This window comes from Cololabis saira, chromosome 2 (genome assembly GCF_033807715.1).
Source record: "Cololabis saira isolate AMF1-May2022 chromosome 2, fColSai1.1, whole genome shotgun sequence".
Classification (NCBI taxonomy): domain Eukaryota; kingdom Metazoa; phylum Chordata; class Actinopteri; order Beloniformes; family Belonidae; genus Cololabis; species Cololabis saira.
In genome coordinates this window covers 592958-611370 of record NC_084588.1, presented here as the reverse complement: position 1 = coordinate 611370, position 18413 = coordinate 592958, and the positions used below count along the sequence as shown (strand labels likewise).

The window sequence follows — 18413 nt, the reverse complement described above, 5'->3', positions numbered from 1 at the left end:
AGACAAAAGAATTGAAAAATAATAAATAGTCTTGGGCCTATGTATGTAATATAAAAATCTCTATTAACAAGAGACACGTTCAGTTCAGTCTGTCACCAGAACTAGTTTTTCTTCCGGTAGTTTAACTTCCGGTCCGCCCCCCTATCCAATCAGAACCTTCCCAACCCCCAGACCTGGAGAGGAATTGGAGAAAGACCATCAAACGCGTTTTCCATGTAAACCTCAATTCAGAATTACTATTTCCATGTAAACTCAAAGGAAAATAGTTTAATTCGGAATAATTAATTCCGAATTAAAAAACATCATGTAACTGTGGCCTTAGTGTGTTATGTTGTGTGTTATGACAATGTTATTTCTGTAGTATAAGCAGAATTGTAAAGTATGGAAAGGTTAACATATTGTATTTTTTACTGGGATTACATATTCATTGAAAACATTGAAATAACATTCTGAAAAAAAACCTCCACAGTGAATAAACTCCACATCTGAATAAATGTATAATTTTCAGTGGAATTCTCAGAACTGGTTTCCATCCCTGGATTTAATTTGTTTAACTAGTTTTGGTTGGGATTGTGGGAGTGAAAATGGCATATAATTGTTAGGACAATAAATCAACACCGCTTGGATCATTGTGTTTCCTTGGTTTTACTGATGGAGGAAATGAATGACTTGAAATACCAACTGTCCTGTTCCACCCATACCCCTTTTACACCAAGCTGATTCCAGGGCTGGTGCTAGTGCTGGTGCTAGAGCCGGTTCGCGGTTGGTTCTAAGTAAGAACCGTTTGCTTTTACACAAGCTGGTGCTGGCCAGCAGCTGGCCAGAGAGCCACGTCATCACGTTACTGTATACGTCACCACCACTCCCCCTCGTTTCCATCCCTACCCTGATCAGGAAGCTGAGAGCCAAAAGCTGTTTTAATTTCAGCTGTAGCGCTGTTAATATGGCACTTTATTAAGTTTTAATATTTTTTTCAGGCTTAAAACCTTTAACCTTTAAGATCCCCAACCTGGGCTTAGTTTATCCAAATAACGCCTGTTAAGAAATGACTCGAGAGCCGGCAGCCCCGGCAGCCCCGGCAGCCCCTGCTGTGCTGAGGAGCACAGCAGCTCCTCAGCCGGCTCAACCTGCACCGTCTTCCCGGGGGAGAAGACTGCAGCTTTGTTGAGAATTACGCTGGATGAAATAAATCATTTAGGAAGATAAATGTTGGTTTAATAGATGAAATATATCAGTTGTAGCTACGCCTGTTAAGAAATTGCGGCATACGGCGCGCGTCGCCGCGTACATCGACGCAGAGCCTACGGCGTATGTTACGTAACCTACGCCGTAGGCTCTGCGTTGGTGTAACGCGGAACCAGAACTGCGGGCTGGGACGCGGGCTGGGAGGCGTCCCTGCGGGACGGGAACCCGCCGATCGATCGGCAGCCTCACGTCTGAGCCCCCGGGGAAGCGTCCCAGGGCTGGAACGCTTCCCCGCAGGCTCGGACGAGGCTGCCGCTCCACACTGAGCCCGCCGACGTTACTGTTGATGGATTGTACCGTAGACCACTGCTGCTTCTGTTTTACATCCATTATTAAATAAATGGATGTAATAGTAAAAGAGTCTGCTAACTTAACCGCCGTCTTCAACGCTCCGTTGTTTAAAAACGGCGCTCTTCCGTGTTTACTCTGCCTTGGTTGTTCAGTAACACCGTCCCCAGCCCCGCCCCCAGCCCCCGACGTAAAGCGGTTCTAGACCTGGCCCAGCAACCAAAGAGGGCTGGTGTAGCACCAGTTTTGAGAGCCAGGAGCCGGTGCTTAGGCTGTGTAAAACCAAAGAACTGGTGCTAAGTCTGGCTCTAGCCCAGAACCAGCCCTGGAACCAGCTTGGTGGAAAAGGGGTACCAGTGTATCATATACTGGGATTCACAGCCAGCTAAACTCTTCATGACACTACGACCTCCAAGGAACAGGCAAAGTTGTGGTCGGACAGGTTTAATGTCACAAATTGTGAAACTGAAACACAAAGTACAGAAAATACAAATTAATGGCCGATACAAAAACAGTGTCAGTTAATAACAGACATGTTTAGCGTCCGCGAACGGATCTCGACCGTTATATTAACACATAACTAAATAAAAGTGTCAAAGGGAACAGTTTACACTTGCACTCTAACAATGACAAGTGTACTCACTTATATTGCTACTTGGAGGGTTAAAACAAACGGTTGGAGATAAAATGAGCATCTGCACGCTGTCTGTGCGTTTCTCTTATTATGGAGCAGAAGAAGAAAAAACACTTCCGGTTACCTCACTTCATGTAACTTCACGGACTATGGGAAAATCCCAAAACAGATAAATAAAGGAACTATGCCCACTACAGGCCTGAAAATGCTACTGCAAATGCAGGTTATAACGGTTCCAATACACCAACAGTATGTTTAAAGTTATTCTATGCAACTTCCTAGAGCTAGCAAGATTTGAAAGTGGCGCTTCCTCTAAGCCCCGCCCCCCCCGCCCCCACCCACGAGCGCTCCGTCCAAAGCCACGCCCCCACAAACACGAACGCGCATACGATTATTAAACATTTTGGACAGCACATTTACAGCAAAACTACCCCATGTCTCATTCACCTGTAAGCGAGGCCGGTTTTAGGGGGGGCAGGGGGGGGCTGTGCCCACCCAAACGTGCATCCTGCCTGTCTCCATCCTGGAGAGCGCCGGTGCACGGCACAGCAGCGCTGCGGTGCGGTGCGCTGCAGGCTCTAAAGCCACGGCTACGCCGTAGCCTACGGCGTACCCTACGGCGTACCCTACGGCGTCTACGCGTGCACCGGCGCTCTCCGCTCTCGCCGTGAGACGCCTACATCCCCACGGACCCCATACAGCTTCCGAGCCGAGCTGCTGCAGCTTTTCACGGCTGCAGCTGTTCACGTGTCCCCGCGGGCTGCTGCGTGCGTGCGTGCGTGCGTGCGTGCGTGCGTGCGTGCGTGCGTGCGTGCGTGCGTGCGTGCGTGCGTGCGTGCGTGCGTGCGTGCGTGCGTGCGTGCGTGCGTGCGTGCGTGCGTGCGTGCGTGCGTGCGTGCGTGCGTGCAATGTTATTGCTAAATAGTACCACTTTTACCTTTTGTGATGTTTGTAGTGAGAGGACTCTTTGCCTGCATTCATTTGTCTTGCTGTCCGTTCTGCTGGGCCGTGTCGTCACGTTCTCCTCCGTGTTCTGAATCCTGGTGGGGAGAGTAACGCCCTCGCCAGTCAGAGTAGTAGAACCATGTTCCCATGGCAACGACATAGTTGTCCACAGTAAAGGCTCACGAGCAGCGAGTCTTTGTTTTAGGCTAGTGTCCATGCCAGGCAGGTAGCATCTCTGCAGACCCCCCAGGACCAGGACCAGGTCTACAGAGCCCTGTAGCTCAAACCTCCAGACTCAGAGACAGTTTCTTCCTCCAAGCTGTTTCTCTGATGAATCTCATCACTCAGAGTCTCAGAGGAATCAACCACTGTGCCATAATAATAATAATAATAATAATTACCACAATCATATGCTGTAACAATGCACCTTTCAATAACCATATCTACCTCATACTGTTGCACTTTTCACTTTTTAATATTGTATGTTAATAAGAGCTGTCATTTGCATATTTAATGAACAGTGAGCGAAAATAACCAAGTCAAATTCCATGTCTTGTTTGACCTGACTTGGCCGAGAAAACATGATTCTGATTCTGATTCAATTTGTAGAATGTGTCCTACCTTGATGATCCCAGGATCTCTGCAGTTTGAAAGATCGTGTTCACGTTGTAATCCTTCACAATTTAATATTGTCATATGGCCCACCTGACCCTTCGGGAGGTGTTTGACCCGGTTCCCCCCTGAGCAGACCAACAATGTTAATGGATGGACGTGAGAAAGTGGCATGCAGTGTATGACTCCTGAGTGCTCAACCAAACTAGAAGAGGAAATAAGGAAACGTTATTTATTGATATCCTCTTTCAGTGCTTCTAGTCTTACAGTTTTTTCACTTGTTACCTGGACACAGTATATTTATCATTTTGTGCATCATATCAGCTAAATCGCTCCTTTTTGCCCATCTAATTTAAGTTCCTACTTTCCTTCTTACGCTACCCTCTTTCCACATCTTTCACTGTCTCCCCTCTCTGTCTTGTATTTCCTTTGACAAACAGTAGAATAGCTTTTGCTGACATGCTGTTGGTTAGCAAAGTTAAGTTGTTAACCCAGTCCCTTACTCATCCTGATGCCTTTTCATGGAGACAAAATGATGCATAATGTGTAAGTCACAGTTGTAAATTATTAGCCCCTTTTAGGTTTTAACACGTGGATCTAGCTTGTCCTTTTTACATGGACCGAGGCAGGGTGGTGTGACAAGCACACTTAAGGTCTACTGTAAACAGAACTAACAGGGTGGCGTTCATCATCCAGCCATAAGAGCGGGATCCAATCAAAACAATACTGTAACACCGTCCTCGAAATATGTAATAAAGTCATGGCTTTAACTTTTTCTTCTGGACAGAAGTGACTTGTCTGTTGGAGGGTAGTGCTGATGTGATTCGCACTCTGGAGCAGTTGAACGCATCCTTGAAGGAGGGGAAGAATATGGACATGAGCTGCAGAAGTCTGGACGCCATTGCTGGACTAAAGGCCCGGCTGGAAAGCCTTTTCCAGGGGAGGAAATGGAGAAACACTGTGGAACGTATCTGGGCCTTTGGACCACGCAGGTCTGACTGGTGAAATTCTACTGATAGATACCAGAGTAAAGTTAAGCATACTGAGACCTGTTGACCTGTATTATATGATTTGTTATGAGTAAAGAAACAAAATGTGAAATGTTTTTTTTTTCATTTGTAAGTAGATGCCAAGAGATACTTTTCTCATTTTCTTTCAGAAATAAGCGGGGATGATGGTTTCAAGTCAAATGTGTATTACAAATGTTCCCCCCTATGTTGCTTTTCCTTTCCTTTTTTTTTTTTTTTTTTTTTACCTTGTCTGCACACATATTAATGATTGATACCATGACGGTAGAAACCAAAGGTATATATATGTGCATTATTACTATATTTAATATATATACATATATATACGCATACACGCATACATATGCGTACACATACATAAATATACACATACAAACCCAGTGATTTTTTTTTTTTTTTTTGGGGGGGGGGGGGGGGGGATGACGACATCCACTGCCAATCCAGGAAGCAGGAACACACGGAAACACACGTCAAGCACTGGAAATCTGCAACAAAAAAAACACAAACAAAGCACGAAACCGGAACGGAGCTGACCAAAACCTCGCCACCCCGCGAGACCAGAGGCCGACACGGAAGAGCCCGGAACCCAGGCCACCGGCAACCCCTTTTCCTTTGCTTTTGCTTTTCCTTTCCAATGCAAACACAGTGTATTAAAATACTGTCTAGACTAGACTATAATAAAGTTGGCAACTTATTTTGCTGAGCAGCTTTTACTGCATTTTATTATTGAGGTAGGGTATTATCTTAATGCCGTTATCCCCAACATAGACCCCATTAATGCGTACCCACTCCCTCAAAAAGTGCTGTTAGGGTGAATATTAATAGCACTTTGATTCAACAAATAATGTAAGGTAATAAATGTTCCTTTTTTTAGGTATGGTCCCAACATTCTGTTAAACAGCATAAAGGACTACAAGCGACCTTCAATATGGCAGTGTCTGAGTTGGGGAAGCAAAGCTGATGAGGATGGAGCTCCAGGGGCTGCTCTCCGAGACCTGGACAGCAGCATCATCAGTGGTTTCCAGCTAGCAACTTTGTCAGGGCCCGTTTGTGAAGAGCCCCTGATGGGAGTTTGCTTCTCTCTTGAGAGTTGGGACATTGAATCATCAGCCCCACGACAACATCAAGACTACCTGCCAGAAGACCTTAAAACCCAAGAATCTGTAGCGGACAGTAGAGTAGAGGGAACTAGCAAGGACGTAGCAACAGGGCCAGGCTGTTACGGGCCGGCGTCGGGCCAGCTGATCGCTGCCATGAAGGAGGCCTGTCGTCACGCTTTCCAGGCTCAGCCCCAGAGACTCATGGCAGCCATGTATACCTGTGAGATCATGGCCACTGCAGATGTTCTGGGTAAGATCATTATTTTTTTCTGTTTTTCAAAGGCATTGTCACAACAACATTTCTGTTGTGTTTTTAATGTGGAGTTAGATTTCTCTCATAAATAACTCTAAATGCATAAAGAGTGATCTACAAATATATGTACACTTGCACGCGTGTTTTGGTATCCACAAATTAAAATGTCCCATTTGTACCTTGTATCGTTGGTTTTTAACAAATATATGTGTATTTGTAAATGTATCTATTTTACATTTGTAAAACCAAAAGCAATTTGTAAAACTGAACATTCTGTTTGTGAAGTCTGATCCAGCATGTGTGGATTCATTTGTTACCGTTATAATCGGAGCTTTAATCTGCGATCAACTTTTTTCTCCCTCTTTCAATATCAAAATTGCAGACAGCTTTAACCGGGGACATTTCACCAGACTCAGGGATGTTAAAACTGTTTTTTATAGCTACAAATCAACAACAAACACCAACATCCATAGATTGGATCACATACATGCCCATCCAACTGACACTTCCATAATAGGCAATCTTATTCCTTCATTGTCAGCTTCTTAAGGCGAGCTATAGATGGATTAATGGACAACAGTGCAGACAAGACAAGAGTGCTTTGCAAATTGTGAACTATTTTTCTGGTCTGCGTGGATATGTGTGGATCTGTGGGGATATGTGTGGATCTGTGGGGATATGTGTGGATCTGTGGGGATCTGTGGGGATCCGTGGGGATCTGTGTGGATCTGTGGGGATATGTGTGGATCTGTGGGGATATGTGTGGGTCTGTGTGGATCTGTGGGGATATGTGTGGATCTGTGGGGATCTGTGTGGATCTGTGGGGATATGTGTGGATCTGTGGATCTGTGGGGATATGTGTGGATCTGTGGGGATATGTGTGGATCTGTGGATCTGTGGGGATATGTGTGGATCTGTGGATCTGTGGGGATATGTGTGGATCTGTGGGGATCTGTGGGGATATGTGTGGATCTGTGGGGATCTGTGTGGATCTGTGGGGATATGTGTGGATCTGTGGGGATATGTGTGGATCTGTGGGGATCTGTGTGGATCTGTGGGGATATGTGTGGATCTGTGGGGATATGTGTGGATCTGTGGGGATATGTGTGGGTCTGTGGGGATCTGTGGGGATCTGTGTGGATCTGTGGGGATCTGTGGGGATATGTGTGGGTCTGTGTGGATCTGTGGGGATATGTGTGGATCTGTGGGGATATGTGTGGGTCTGTGTGGATCTGTGGGGATCCGTGGGGATCTGTGGGGATCTGTGGGGATATGTGTGGATCTGTGGGGATATGTGTGGATCTGTGGGGATCTGTGGGGATCCGTGGGGATCTGTGTGGATCTGTGGGGATATGTGTGGATCTGTGGGGATATGTGGGGATCTGTGTGGATCTGTGGGGATATGTGTGGATCTGTGGGGATCTGTGTGGATCTGTGGGGATATGTGTGGATCTGTGGGGATATGTGTGGATCTGTGGGGATCTGTGGGGATATGTGTGGGGATATGTGTGGATCTGTGGGGATATGTGTGGATCTGTGGGGATATGTGTGGGTCTGTGTGGATCTGTGGGGATCTGTGTGGATCTGTGGGGATCTGTGGGGATCTGTGGGGATCTGTGTGGATCTGTGGGGATCTGTGGGGATCTGTGTGGATCTGTGGGGATATGTGTGGATCTGTGGGGATCTGTGTGGGTCTGTGGGGATCTGTGGGGATATGTGTGGATCTGTGTGGATCTGTGGGGATATGTGTGGGTCTGTGGGGATATGTGTGGATCTGTGGGGATATGTGTGGATCTGTGTGGATCTGTGGGGATCTGTGGGGATATGTGTGGATATGTGGGGATATGTGTGGATCTGTGGGGATATGTGTGGATATGTGGGGATATGTGTGGATCTGTGTGGATATGTGGGGATCTGTGGGGATATGTGGGGATCTGTGTGGATATGTGGGGATCTGTGGGGATATGTGTGGATATGTGGGGATATGTGTGGATCTGTGTGGATATGTGGGGATCTGTGGGGATATGTGGGGATCTGTGTGGATATGTGGGGATCTGTGGGGATCTGTGTGGATATGTGGGGATATGTGGGGATATGTGTGGATATGTGTGGATCTGTGGGGATATGTGGGGATCTGTGGGGATATGTGGGGATCTGTGGGGATATGTGTGGATTTGCGGAAAAAATGTCTCAAAAATACGAGCATTTGATTGGTGATCAACAAATGCGGGATCACGCTTCACAAACAGAATGTTCAGTTTTACGAATAGTTTTTTGTTTTACAAATGTCAAATTGTACATTTACAAAGACAAATATATACAAATACACATATATCTCTATTATATTCCTATATATTTTCTCAAAAACCTACAGTGCACCCTATAATTAGGTGCGCCTTGTGTAGGAATTTTGTTGTGCTTACTGGCACACTGCGCTCAAAAAAAGTGCAGTATTAATGCAACTTTGGTAGCAATGAAGCCGCTCCGTTTGATTGATGGTCGGACCGTTCCGCTGAGACATCAACGTCGCTCCTTGGTTGGATACGGCTTGCAACGTCAGACAACGTTAGATAACTAATTATGTAGCGCCGGCAAACAACCATCATCCAACATCTAGTCCATTGTAGCTTACTATAATTAGACCTCAAGCCAACGTTTGACGGTTTTTAGAGTAAACCCAATTTTCAAATTTATATCATAATCCAATTATAATCAAATGTTGCAATACAACGTTGTTCTGACCTCACACTAACTTCAGGCGTCTGCTATCGCTGGCCACCAACCCATCAGAGAACAATACAGTACTGTAAAACGACGCTTACCTTCTCCACTGTTTATTTGTGGATTTGCGGAAGACAAATGATTTAAGATGTGTGTATTTTTCTGTATTTGTTACAACTGAACAATATTCAGGGTTATTGTGAATGAGTTGAATAAGTTAAATTTACCAGACTGTTTTGTTTGGCCTTATATATGTCTTACCATGCACCTTATAACCTGGTGCGCCTAATGGTCAGCAAAATATGGTATAAACTGTATCTCAACCATTTTGACTTAATCCCTCTGAGCAGAGGGGTCGCCACACAGTGGATCATAATCTGCACGTCGATTTTGTTGATGTTACGCCAGGTGCCCTTCCTGACGGAAGATGGGATAGGTGTGTGTGTGTGTCTGTCTGTCTGTCTGTCTGTCTGTCTGTCTGTCTGTCTGTCTGTCTGTCTGTCTGTCTGTCTGTCTGTCTGTCTGTCTGTCTGTCTGTGTGTGTGGACAGTAGAAAACATTTTTAAAATCTTTGTAATTCTGACTGACCATGAAACAGGAGACGTTTGACGTTTAGTCTGATTTAACTTCGGACAGTGAGATAAAAAGTGTTGTGTGTCTTTTTGCACAGTATGTAAAGTTATGGTTTCAACTACAAACACACACATACAGTGGGGTAAAAAAGTATTTAGTCAGACACCAGTTGTGCAAGTTCTCCCACTTAAAAAGATGAGAGAGGCCTGTAATTTTCATCACAGTTATATCTCAACTATGAGAGACAAAATTAAAAGAAAAATGCAGAAAATCACATTGTCTGATTTTTTTAAAGAATTTATTTGCATATTATAGTGGAAAATAAGTATTTGGTCAATAATAAAAGTTCATCTCAATACCTTGTTCTATACCCTCTGTTGGCATCGACAGAGGTCAAACTTCTTCTGTAAGTCTTCACAAGGTTTTAACACTGTTGCTGGTATTCTGGTCCGTTCCTCCATGATCTCCTCTAGAGCAGTGATTGGTCCGTTCCTCCATGATCTTCTCTAGAGCAGTGATTGGTCCGTTCCTCCATGATCTTCTCTAGAGCAGTGATTGGTCCGTTCCTCCATGATCTCCTCTAGAGCAGTGATTGGTCCGTTACTCCATGATCTCCTCTAGAGCAGTGATTGGTCCGTTCCTCCATGCAGATCTCCTCTAGAGCAGTGATTGATCCGTTCCTCCATGATCTCCTCTAGAGCAGTGATTGGTCCGTTACTCCATGATCTCCTCTAGAGCAGTGATTGGTCCGTTCCTCCATGCAGATCTCCTCTAGAGCAGTGATTGATCCGTTCCTCCATGATCTCCTCTAGAGCAGTGATTGATCCGTTCCTCCATGATCTCCTCTAGAGCACTGATTGGTCCGTTCCTCCATGATCTCCTCTAGAGCAGAGATTGGTCCGTTCCTCCATGATCTCCTCTAGAGCACTGATTGGTCCGTTCCTCCATGCAGATCTCCTCCTAGAGCAGTGATTGATCCGTTCCTCCATGATCTCCTCTAGAGCACTGATTGGTCCGTTCCTCCATGCAGATCTCCTCTAGAGCAGTGATTGGTCCGTTCCTCCATGATCTCCTCTAGAGCAGTGATGTTTTGGGGCTGTCGCTGGGCAACACGGACTTTCAACTCCCTCCAAAGATTTTCTATGGGGTTGAGATCTGGAGACTGGCTAGGCCACTCCAGGACCTTAAAATGTTTCTTACGAAGCCTCTCCTTCGTTGCCAGGGCGATGTGTTTGGATCATTGTCCTGCTGAAAGACCCAGCCATGTTTCATCTTCAATGCCCTGCTGATGGAAGGAGGTTTTCACTCTAAATCTCACCATACATGGCCCCATTCATTATTTCCCCCGTGCTTCACAGTAGGTACGGTGTTCTTTGGATGCAACTCAGCTTTCTTTCTCCTCCAAACACGACAAGTTGTGTTTCTACCAAAAAGTTCTATTTTGGTTTCATCTGACCGTATAACATTCTCCCAACCCTCTTCTGCATCATCCAAATGCTCTCTAGCAAACTTCAGACCTGGACATGTCCTGTCTTCGGCTGGGCAACGGCCCTGCAGGATCTGAGTCCCTGGTGGCAGTAGTGTTACTGATGGTAGTCATGGTTACTCTGGTCCCAGCTCTCTGCAGGTCCTTCACTAGCTCCCCGTGTGGTTCTGGGATCTTTACTCACCGTTCTTGTGATCATTTTTACCCCCCGGGGTGAGATCTTGGAGCCCCAGATGGAGGGAGATTATCAGTGTCTTGTATGTCTTCCATTTTCTAATAATGGCTCCCACAGTTGATTTCTTCACTCCAAGCTGTTACCTATTGCAGATTCAGTCTTCCCAGCTGGTGCAGGTCTACAATTTAGTTTATCACGTCCTTTGACAGCTCTTTGGTCTTGGCCATAGTGGAGTGTGGAGTGTGACTGTTTGAGGTTGTGGACAGGAGTCTTTTATACTGGTAACCAGTTAAAACAGGTGTCTTGTATACTGATAACCAGTTAAAACAGGTGCCATTAATACAGGTAATGAGTGGAGGACAGAGGAGCCTCTTAAAGAAGAAGTTACAGGTCTGTGAAAGCCAAAAATCTTGCTTGTTTGTAGGTGACCAAATACCAAAAGACCAAATACTTTTACTAATGTACTAATTTTACTGAGGAATTTACCAATTAATTCAGCAACAGTCCTACAATGTGATTTCCTGGATTCTTTCCCCCCATTCTGTCTCCCATAGTTGAAGTTACCAATGATGGAAATTACAGACCTCTCATCTTTTTAAGCTGCCCTCGGCAGGAGGGTCCCCCCTGATGAGCCTGGTCCTGCTCAAGGTTTCTTCCCTCCTAAAGGGGAGTTTTTCCTTGCCACTGTTTGGCTTAAGGTTTTTCTCCCACTAGGGGAGTTTTTACCTGCCATTGTTTATGTAATAACTGCTCGGGGGACATGTTCTGGGTATGGGTCTCTGTTAAGCGTCTAGAGACAACTCTGTTGTATTAGACGCTATATAAATAAAATTGAATTGAATTGAATTAAGTTGGAGAACTTGCACAATTGGTGTCTGACTAAATACCCTTTTGCCCCACTGTACATGCATGCATACATTCATACATACATGTATGTATGTATGTATGTATGTATGTATGTATGTATGTATGTATGTATGTATGTGTATATATATGTATGTGTATATATATGTGTGTGTGTGTGTGTGTGTATGTATGTATGTATGTGTATATATATATATATATATATATATATATGTATATATATATATGTATATATATATATATATATATGTATGTATACATACAGAATGTATATGTATATATAAAAAATATATACATATATATATGCATGCATGCATGCATGCTTCAAGCTTCAAGAGCTGACGAGGACAAATATACATGTACGTATGTACGTACATGTACATGTATATTTGTCCTCGTCAGCTCTTGAAGCTTGTTCATCTTATTTGCCAGAGACTTGAAATCATTCACCATTCTGCTGGTGGGAGGAGCTGGTTTTAACTCAGACTTGCTCTGTCTTTTTTTGCTCCTGCTACATCAACAATGTCTCTTCAACTCAAGGGGGGATTTTGGGTTTCAGTCTGGGTATAATTTGGCTGCTCCCTCGTTGTAAACCATGTGAAAATAAAATCATACATAAAGCAAAGCAAAAGTCTCTTAAGGCATGATATAGTTTATACATAACAATCTCCATTGTATAAAATAACTTTTTCACAGCCCAAAAAGAATTATGGACTTTACTTATAAGGTGATTTTGAGTTTTTGCACTAACATCAATTCTTCCCAAACAAAACAGAAAAAATGTTAAGAAATGGATTGATGTGAATGCTGTTTATCATCCATCAGGCAGGGTTTATAGTGTCCTGGGAAAACGAGAGGGCCGTGTCCTCCAAGAAGAGATGAAGGAAGGGACGGATATATTTAACATCAAAGCAGTTCTTCCTGTTGCTGAGAGCTTTGGGTTTGCTGATGAGATCCGCAAAAAGACCAGTGGCTTGGCCAGTCCACAACTCGTCTTCACCCACTGGGAGGTCAGTGCTTAGTCATAATGCTCTTTTCTATTACTGATTGATTGTTTTGATGGTATGCTGAAATCACAATTTTACTTTGTAAAGTTTACAAAATAAGAAAAAATACTAGAATATTTCTGAAGAAATTTTGAAGTGGTGCCAATGTTACTGCTTATTTGAGTGCCTGGCCACATCAAAAAGTGAGAGCGATTATCGGCTTAAATTAAAGGCAGTTGGACTTGACAGTGACCCGTACTTAATTTCTACGCCGGGGAAATACACGAAGGCTTACAAAAGTCTTGACGCTTGGTCCGACTTCAAGGCAGGATTTGTTGGCGAAATTAAAGTGATGAGGACACCGAACTTTATGATTTGACCGTTTAACGTTAGCTACCCAAAAATCCAACATTACCTGATACAAAATAGAAACCTCAAATCCACGTTTCGGTGCCTGGAATCCAGTTGTTTCTGTGAATTGCAGCGATCCATTTGTCTCTCTTAAAGGGGACCTATTATGGCATCTAATACCTATTTTAAACAGGCCTTGAATGTCTTACAATCAAGCTTTTGATTAGTGCTGGGCGGTATGACCAAAAATGTATATCACGGTATTTTTCAAAATTATATCGGTTTCACGGTATATCACAGTATTTTTTTTTTCATGCACAACTGGGTGTTAACCACATTTTCTAATGATTTGGAAAGGAATTGCTGCAGTAAATTGGCTTAGAATGGCCTATTTTACTGTCTTGAGGAGGAAATATTGTAGAAAAACATTAATGTCCACACTAGTATAAATACAGGTTTGCATGGCCTCACAAAATGATGCCGTTTACAATGAGGTGGCGGCACTTATGATTCTAATGAAGTGAGAGAATCATTCAGACAACACTTAAGGACTTTAAGTGTTGTCTGACTGATCTTTTACAAAATTACAAGGTAGAAAATATTTATTGAACATAAAAAACTGAACATTTTTTAATTTCCCAGCATTATGTTGTTTTGGTTCCACCTCCTGGTGAATGTTAGGTCAAATTCTTATGTGGTTACTTTATGGTTGGCCAACAATTAATGTTTGTGGTGCAACCGGTACGGGAGCGGCCAGTCTATTTCCTTATATTACAACGCCGTTATTAATTGTTCGTTTTTTTCCCCACTTATTCCACCGAACACCGAAAGTGTTTTGTTGCCATTTTCGGCCGAACAATTTCTGTTACCGAACAATCGGTGCATCACTACTGCTAAACAGTCCCCTCACAAACAGTGTCCAGCGGCGCGGCGGAACATCGCGCCGCGCGGCGTTCCCAACGTTGTGTACGCTACTGTACACTCACCGGTATTACGGTATATGAAAAATTAATATCATAAGAAAAAATAAACACCGATATTCGGTATGAACTGGTATACCGCCCAGCACTACATTTGATTGTTTTTGCTAAATAAATTAGAAATTCAGTCTCTAAGCCATGTCTTTATCTTCCCCGTTTCTAACCTCCGTCTCTATGAGGGATTCTGAGTGGGCGGGGCTATGATAATGATGCTCTGTGCTGATTGGCTGCCTGAATGACGCAATACACCCCTTCGAAAAAATGGCGGAAGCTCCAGCCGGCTTCGGCATCGGAGGTCAACCTATGTAAATCGCATTTTCGTTACGTAACGACGGGAGCAGAATCTGAACGGCTCATAGAAGCCACATCACACTGGATGGATCATCTGGGCGGCTGTACAGACACTGCAGAATTTGGTTGCTTTCCTCCTTCTCTGAGTTGGCAGGCTGAGGGGAGACCACTTTATATATGTTAAAGCAAGAGAAAACTTGTTTTTCATAATAGGTGTCCTTTATGCTTATTTTTCGGCAGTCTGTAAAACGATAACTATGAGTACAGTCGATCGCACAACAGCTCTTTCCCATTTTAGATGTTTTCCAATTGCTCAAACAGAAAGTTTATGCTGCCACTCCGTCTTTCTGCCACTCCGTCTTTCTGCCACTCCGTCTTTCTGCCACTCAGTCTTTCTGCCACTCAGTCTTTCTTTTTTTTTTTTTTTTTTCCCCTCCCTTGTCTGCACACATATTAATGATTGATACCATGACGGTAGAAACCAAAAGTATATATATGTGCATTATTACTATATTTAATATATATACATATATATACGCATACATATGCGTACACATTGGGGGGTGACGACATCCACTGCCAATCCAGGAAGCAGGAACACACGGAAACACACGTCAAGCACTGGAAATCTGCAACAAAAAACCACAAACAAAGCACGAAACCGGCACGGAGCCAACCAAAACAATAACAGCAATCGACCTAAATCTTGAGATCTGATCGCAGTCTGAGCTAAGCTACCGCTACCGCCAGCTAAACCCAAAAACTAGAGAGCCAGCATGCAGGTGAACAAGCCAGTGTGTATGTCTATGTGTGTGTGTGTGTGTGTGTATGTATATGATCTTGTGTGTGTGTGTGTGTGTGTGTGTGTGTATATGCATGTGACTAAGTGACTGTGTGTGTGTGTGTGTGTGTGTGTGTGTGTGTGTGTGTGTGTGTGTGTGTGTGTGTGTGTGTGTGTGTGTGTGTGTGTGTGTGTGTGTGTGTGTGTGTGTGTGTGTGTGTGTGTGTGTGTGTGTGTGTGTGTGTAATAAACCAAACAAAGTTCCACCTGGAGTGTATCTATAGTGGGGGAGGGGGGGGAGCAACCCCGCCACCCCGCCACCCGCGAGACCAGAGGCCGACACGGAAGAGCCCGGAACCCAGGCCACCAGCAGCCCCACAGAGGGGGAGAAGTGGGAGGGAGGCAACCCACCGCCTGCGAGGCCCCCTCCCCCCCCTGGCGGCGGCCGAGGGGGCCCACGGCGCCGGAAGAAGCAGCCAGGGATCCCGCGGCGGCAGACCGCGACCCAGGCAATCCCCGGCCACCCGGTCCGGGCCGGACACGCGGCCAGGAGGCCCTCACCCTTCAGGCCAACGACCCCCACCCGGCAGGGGGCCAGCCTGCCCGGAAAGACAGAGCCGCCCCGGCCGCCGACGCGGGCAGGCGCACCCGCCCCCCACGAAAGTGGCCCCCCAAGACCAGAGGGGCGCCCCGCCACAGAGGCAGCGGGGGGGACCGGAGACGGGCCCGGAGAGAGGGAACCCCCCAACAAGGCGACACCCGCGCAGGCCCGACAACGGAGGGCCCCAGACCCAGGCATCCCATTCATTCATCCATTCACCTATCCGATATCTATACTAATAATAATGATATACTATACATAATAATAATAATAATCATAATAATAACCATCTTTGTATAATATAATATTGATAAATTATTAAGTTTTGTTGTCCTGCCAATGGAGGCTCAAATCCTCCATGGCAGGACCCTTCCATACCGCATTCTCACCGACACAGACACACAATCACGCACCGTTTCCCCCTCCCCGGGGGGGTCCAGCACCGCCAGAAGGCACCCCAGGCTGCACGGCGAGCCCCCCAGCACAGACAGCCACCCCCCACCCAGGCAGGGCCGGGCCCTCCGAGTGGGACCCCCATGTCCACGGCCCAGCCCCCCCCGGGAGACCCGGAGACGCCCAAGCCACAGCCCCCCGCCCGAGCCCCCCCAGCCGCCCCCCCCACCGCCATGAGGCTACCCCCCCCATAGGCCCCCAAGTTTTGTTGTCCTGCCAATGGAGGCTCAAATCCTCCATGGCAGGACCCTTCCATACCGCATTCTCACCGACACAGACACACAATCACGCACCGTTTCCCCCTCCCCGGGGGGGTCCAGCACCGCCAGAAGGCACCCCAGGCTGCACGGCGAGCCCCGCCAGGCCCGGGTATCCCGACCCACCTATCCCAGGCCGGCGAGGGAACGCGGGTCATGTGGGACCCCCTCCCACCCCTGGTGTTGAGTGCATGTGATTAATGCCATAAAAACAGGGAGGGGGGAGTGCCAAGTATCGATTTGACACCGACCCCCCCCCCCTCCCGAACTACGTGTCCTTGTCAAATGTATTTATTAAGTGTTGAATGTGCAGTGTCTATTTTGCTGTTAAAACCGTGAGGCGGGGAGTGCCGGGCCACGCGGGACAGTGCCCCCCATGACCCGGACCCCCCGCCCTTCGCCTATGTGCGTATGAATCGTGTAGGGGGGGAAGGAGGGGGAGCGGAGGCCGAAGCCAGGAGGCAGGACCAGCAAAGCCGGCCCTGATAAGACACCCGCGTCCCCCCACCGGCCATCCAGTAGACGGGGGCCGGCCCTCCGAGCCGGGCCAGGGCCCCACCGTACCTCCACGGGCGCCCCCGGCGCCGCCGGAGCCCCCAGACGGAGGGGGAAACGGTCCAACATCCTCCCATTCATACTGACAACATAAGACATAGACACCTGGGAATGGTGCCACCCCGCCGCCGCGCCCGCCCGTGCACCCCCCGGTCAGGGGAGGCCCGATCCCCGGACCCGGCCCCACCCCCCCCGAGGCCACCCCGGCGGACACCCCAAGGGTCACGGAGTCCCCACCTCCGCAGGGGCACTCGACCCCCGCCCAGCGACGGAGGACCAAGGCAGCAATGCCCCCCAGCACAGACAGCCACCCCCCACCCAGGCAGGGCCGGGCCCTCCGAGTGGGACCCCCATGTCCACGGCCCAGCCCCCCCCGGGAGACCCGGAGACGCCGAAAGCCACAGCCCCCCGCCCGAGCCCCCCCAGCCGCCCCCCCCCACCGCCATGAGGCTACCCCCCCCATAGGCCCCCAAGGCCCCCACCGGCCAGGGACAGGGCCCCGCGGCCTTTGCGATACATAAGGCAGTGAGAACCCGGTGTGTCCAATTAGGTTCTATTTGAGTGTCTCCCAGGTGACCTAATATACATACCGTGGGGCACACTGGGATTCTGTGGTTGATCCATGTGGATAAATCCTCACAAATCTCCTTCCAGAACCTCTGTACCGGTGTACAGAACCATAAAGCATGCATATAATTATCTGGGGTGTTCTCTGTGTACTGTGAACAGATATTAGAGGTGACAAAGCCCATCTGGAACATCCTTTGTCCATTATAATGTATTCTATGAAGAACTTTGTACTGTATAAGTTGTAAGTTTGGGTTTTTGGTCATAGTAAACATATTTAAGCATATTTGTGACCAAGAGAACTGGTCGGTATTCAGAGAGAGATCCGCCTCCCACTTGGAGATCGGGAGAGAGACTGAATCGTCCAGTTTAGATATTAATCTGTAGAGTTTTGATAACAACTTTAAAGTGCTTAGATTCAATAAATCTATTATCTTAGCGGGAAGTTGTAAATCTAATTGGCTAATTTTATATGTTTTATTTATTATGGCCTTAAGTTGTTGATACTCTAAAAATGTATTCCTGCTAACTCCGTATTGAACAATAAGTGTATTGAAAGGTACAAACTGTCCTCCTACAATTACGTGCTGTAAATACCGTATTCCTTGATCTCTCCATTGAACAAAATTAACCATCTTTTTATCATTTTTCACGATGTCTGGGTTGT

The 18413-nt window shown here is 46.5% G+C and overlaps 1 protein-coding gene across 3 annotated transcripts in view; it reads left to right on the top strand.

Moving 5' to 3' along the window:
• The window catches only part of efl1 (elongation factor like GTPase 1), a 111960-nt gene that overhangs the window by 73827 nt on the left and 19720 nt on the right, over positions 1–18413 (top strand). For 2 of the 3 annotated variants that reach the window (XM_061735601.1, XM_061735610.1), the window contains 3 exons: positions 4512–4716; positions 5627–6102; positions 12750–12934. In XM_061735601.1, the coding sequence (XP_061591585.1) occupies positions 4512–4716; positions 5627–6102; positions 12750–12934 (866 nt within the window). The remainder of the gene's footprint in view (positions 1–4511; positions 4717–5626; positions 6103–12749; positions 12935–18413) is intronic. The other variant, XM_061735619.1, reaches the window with a different exon arrangement.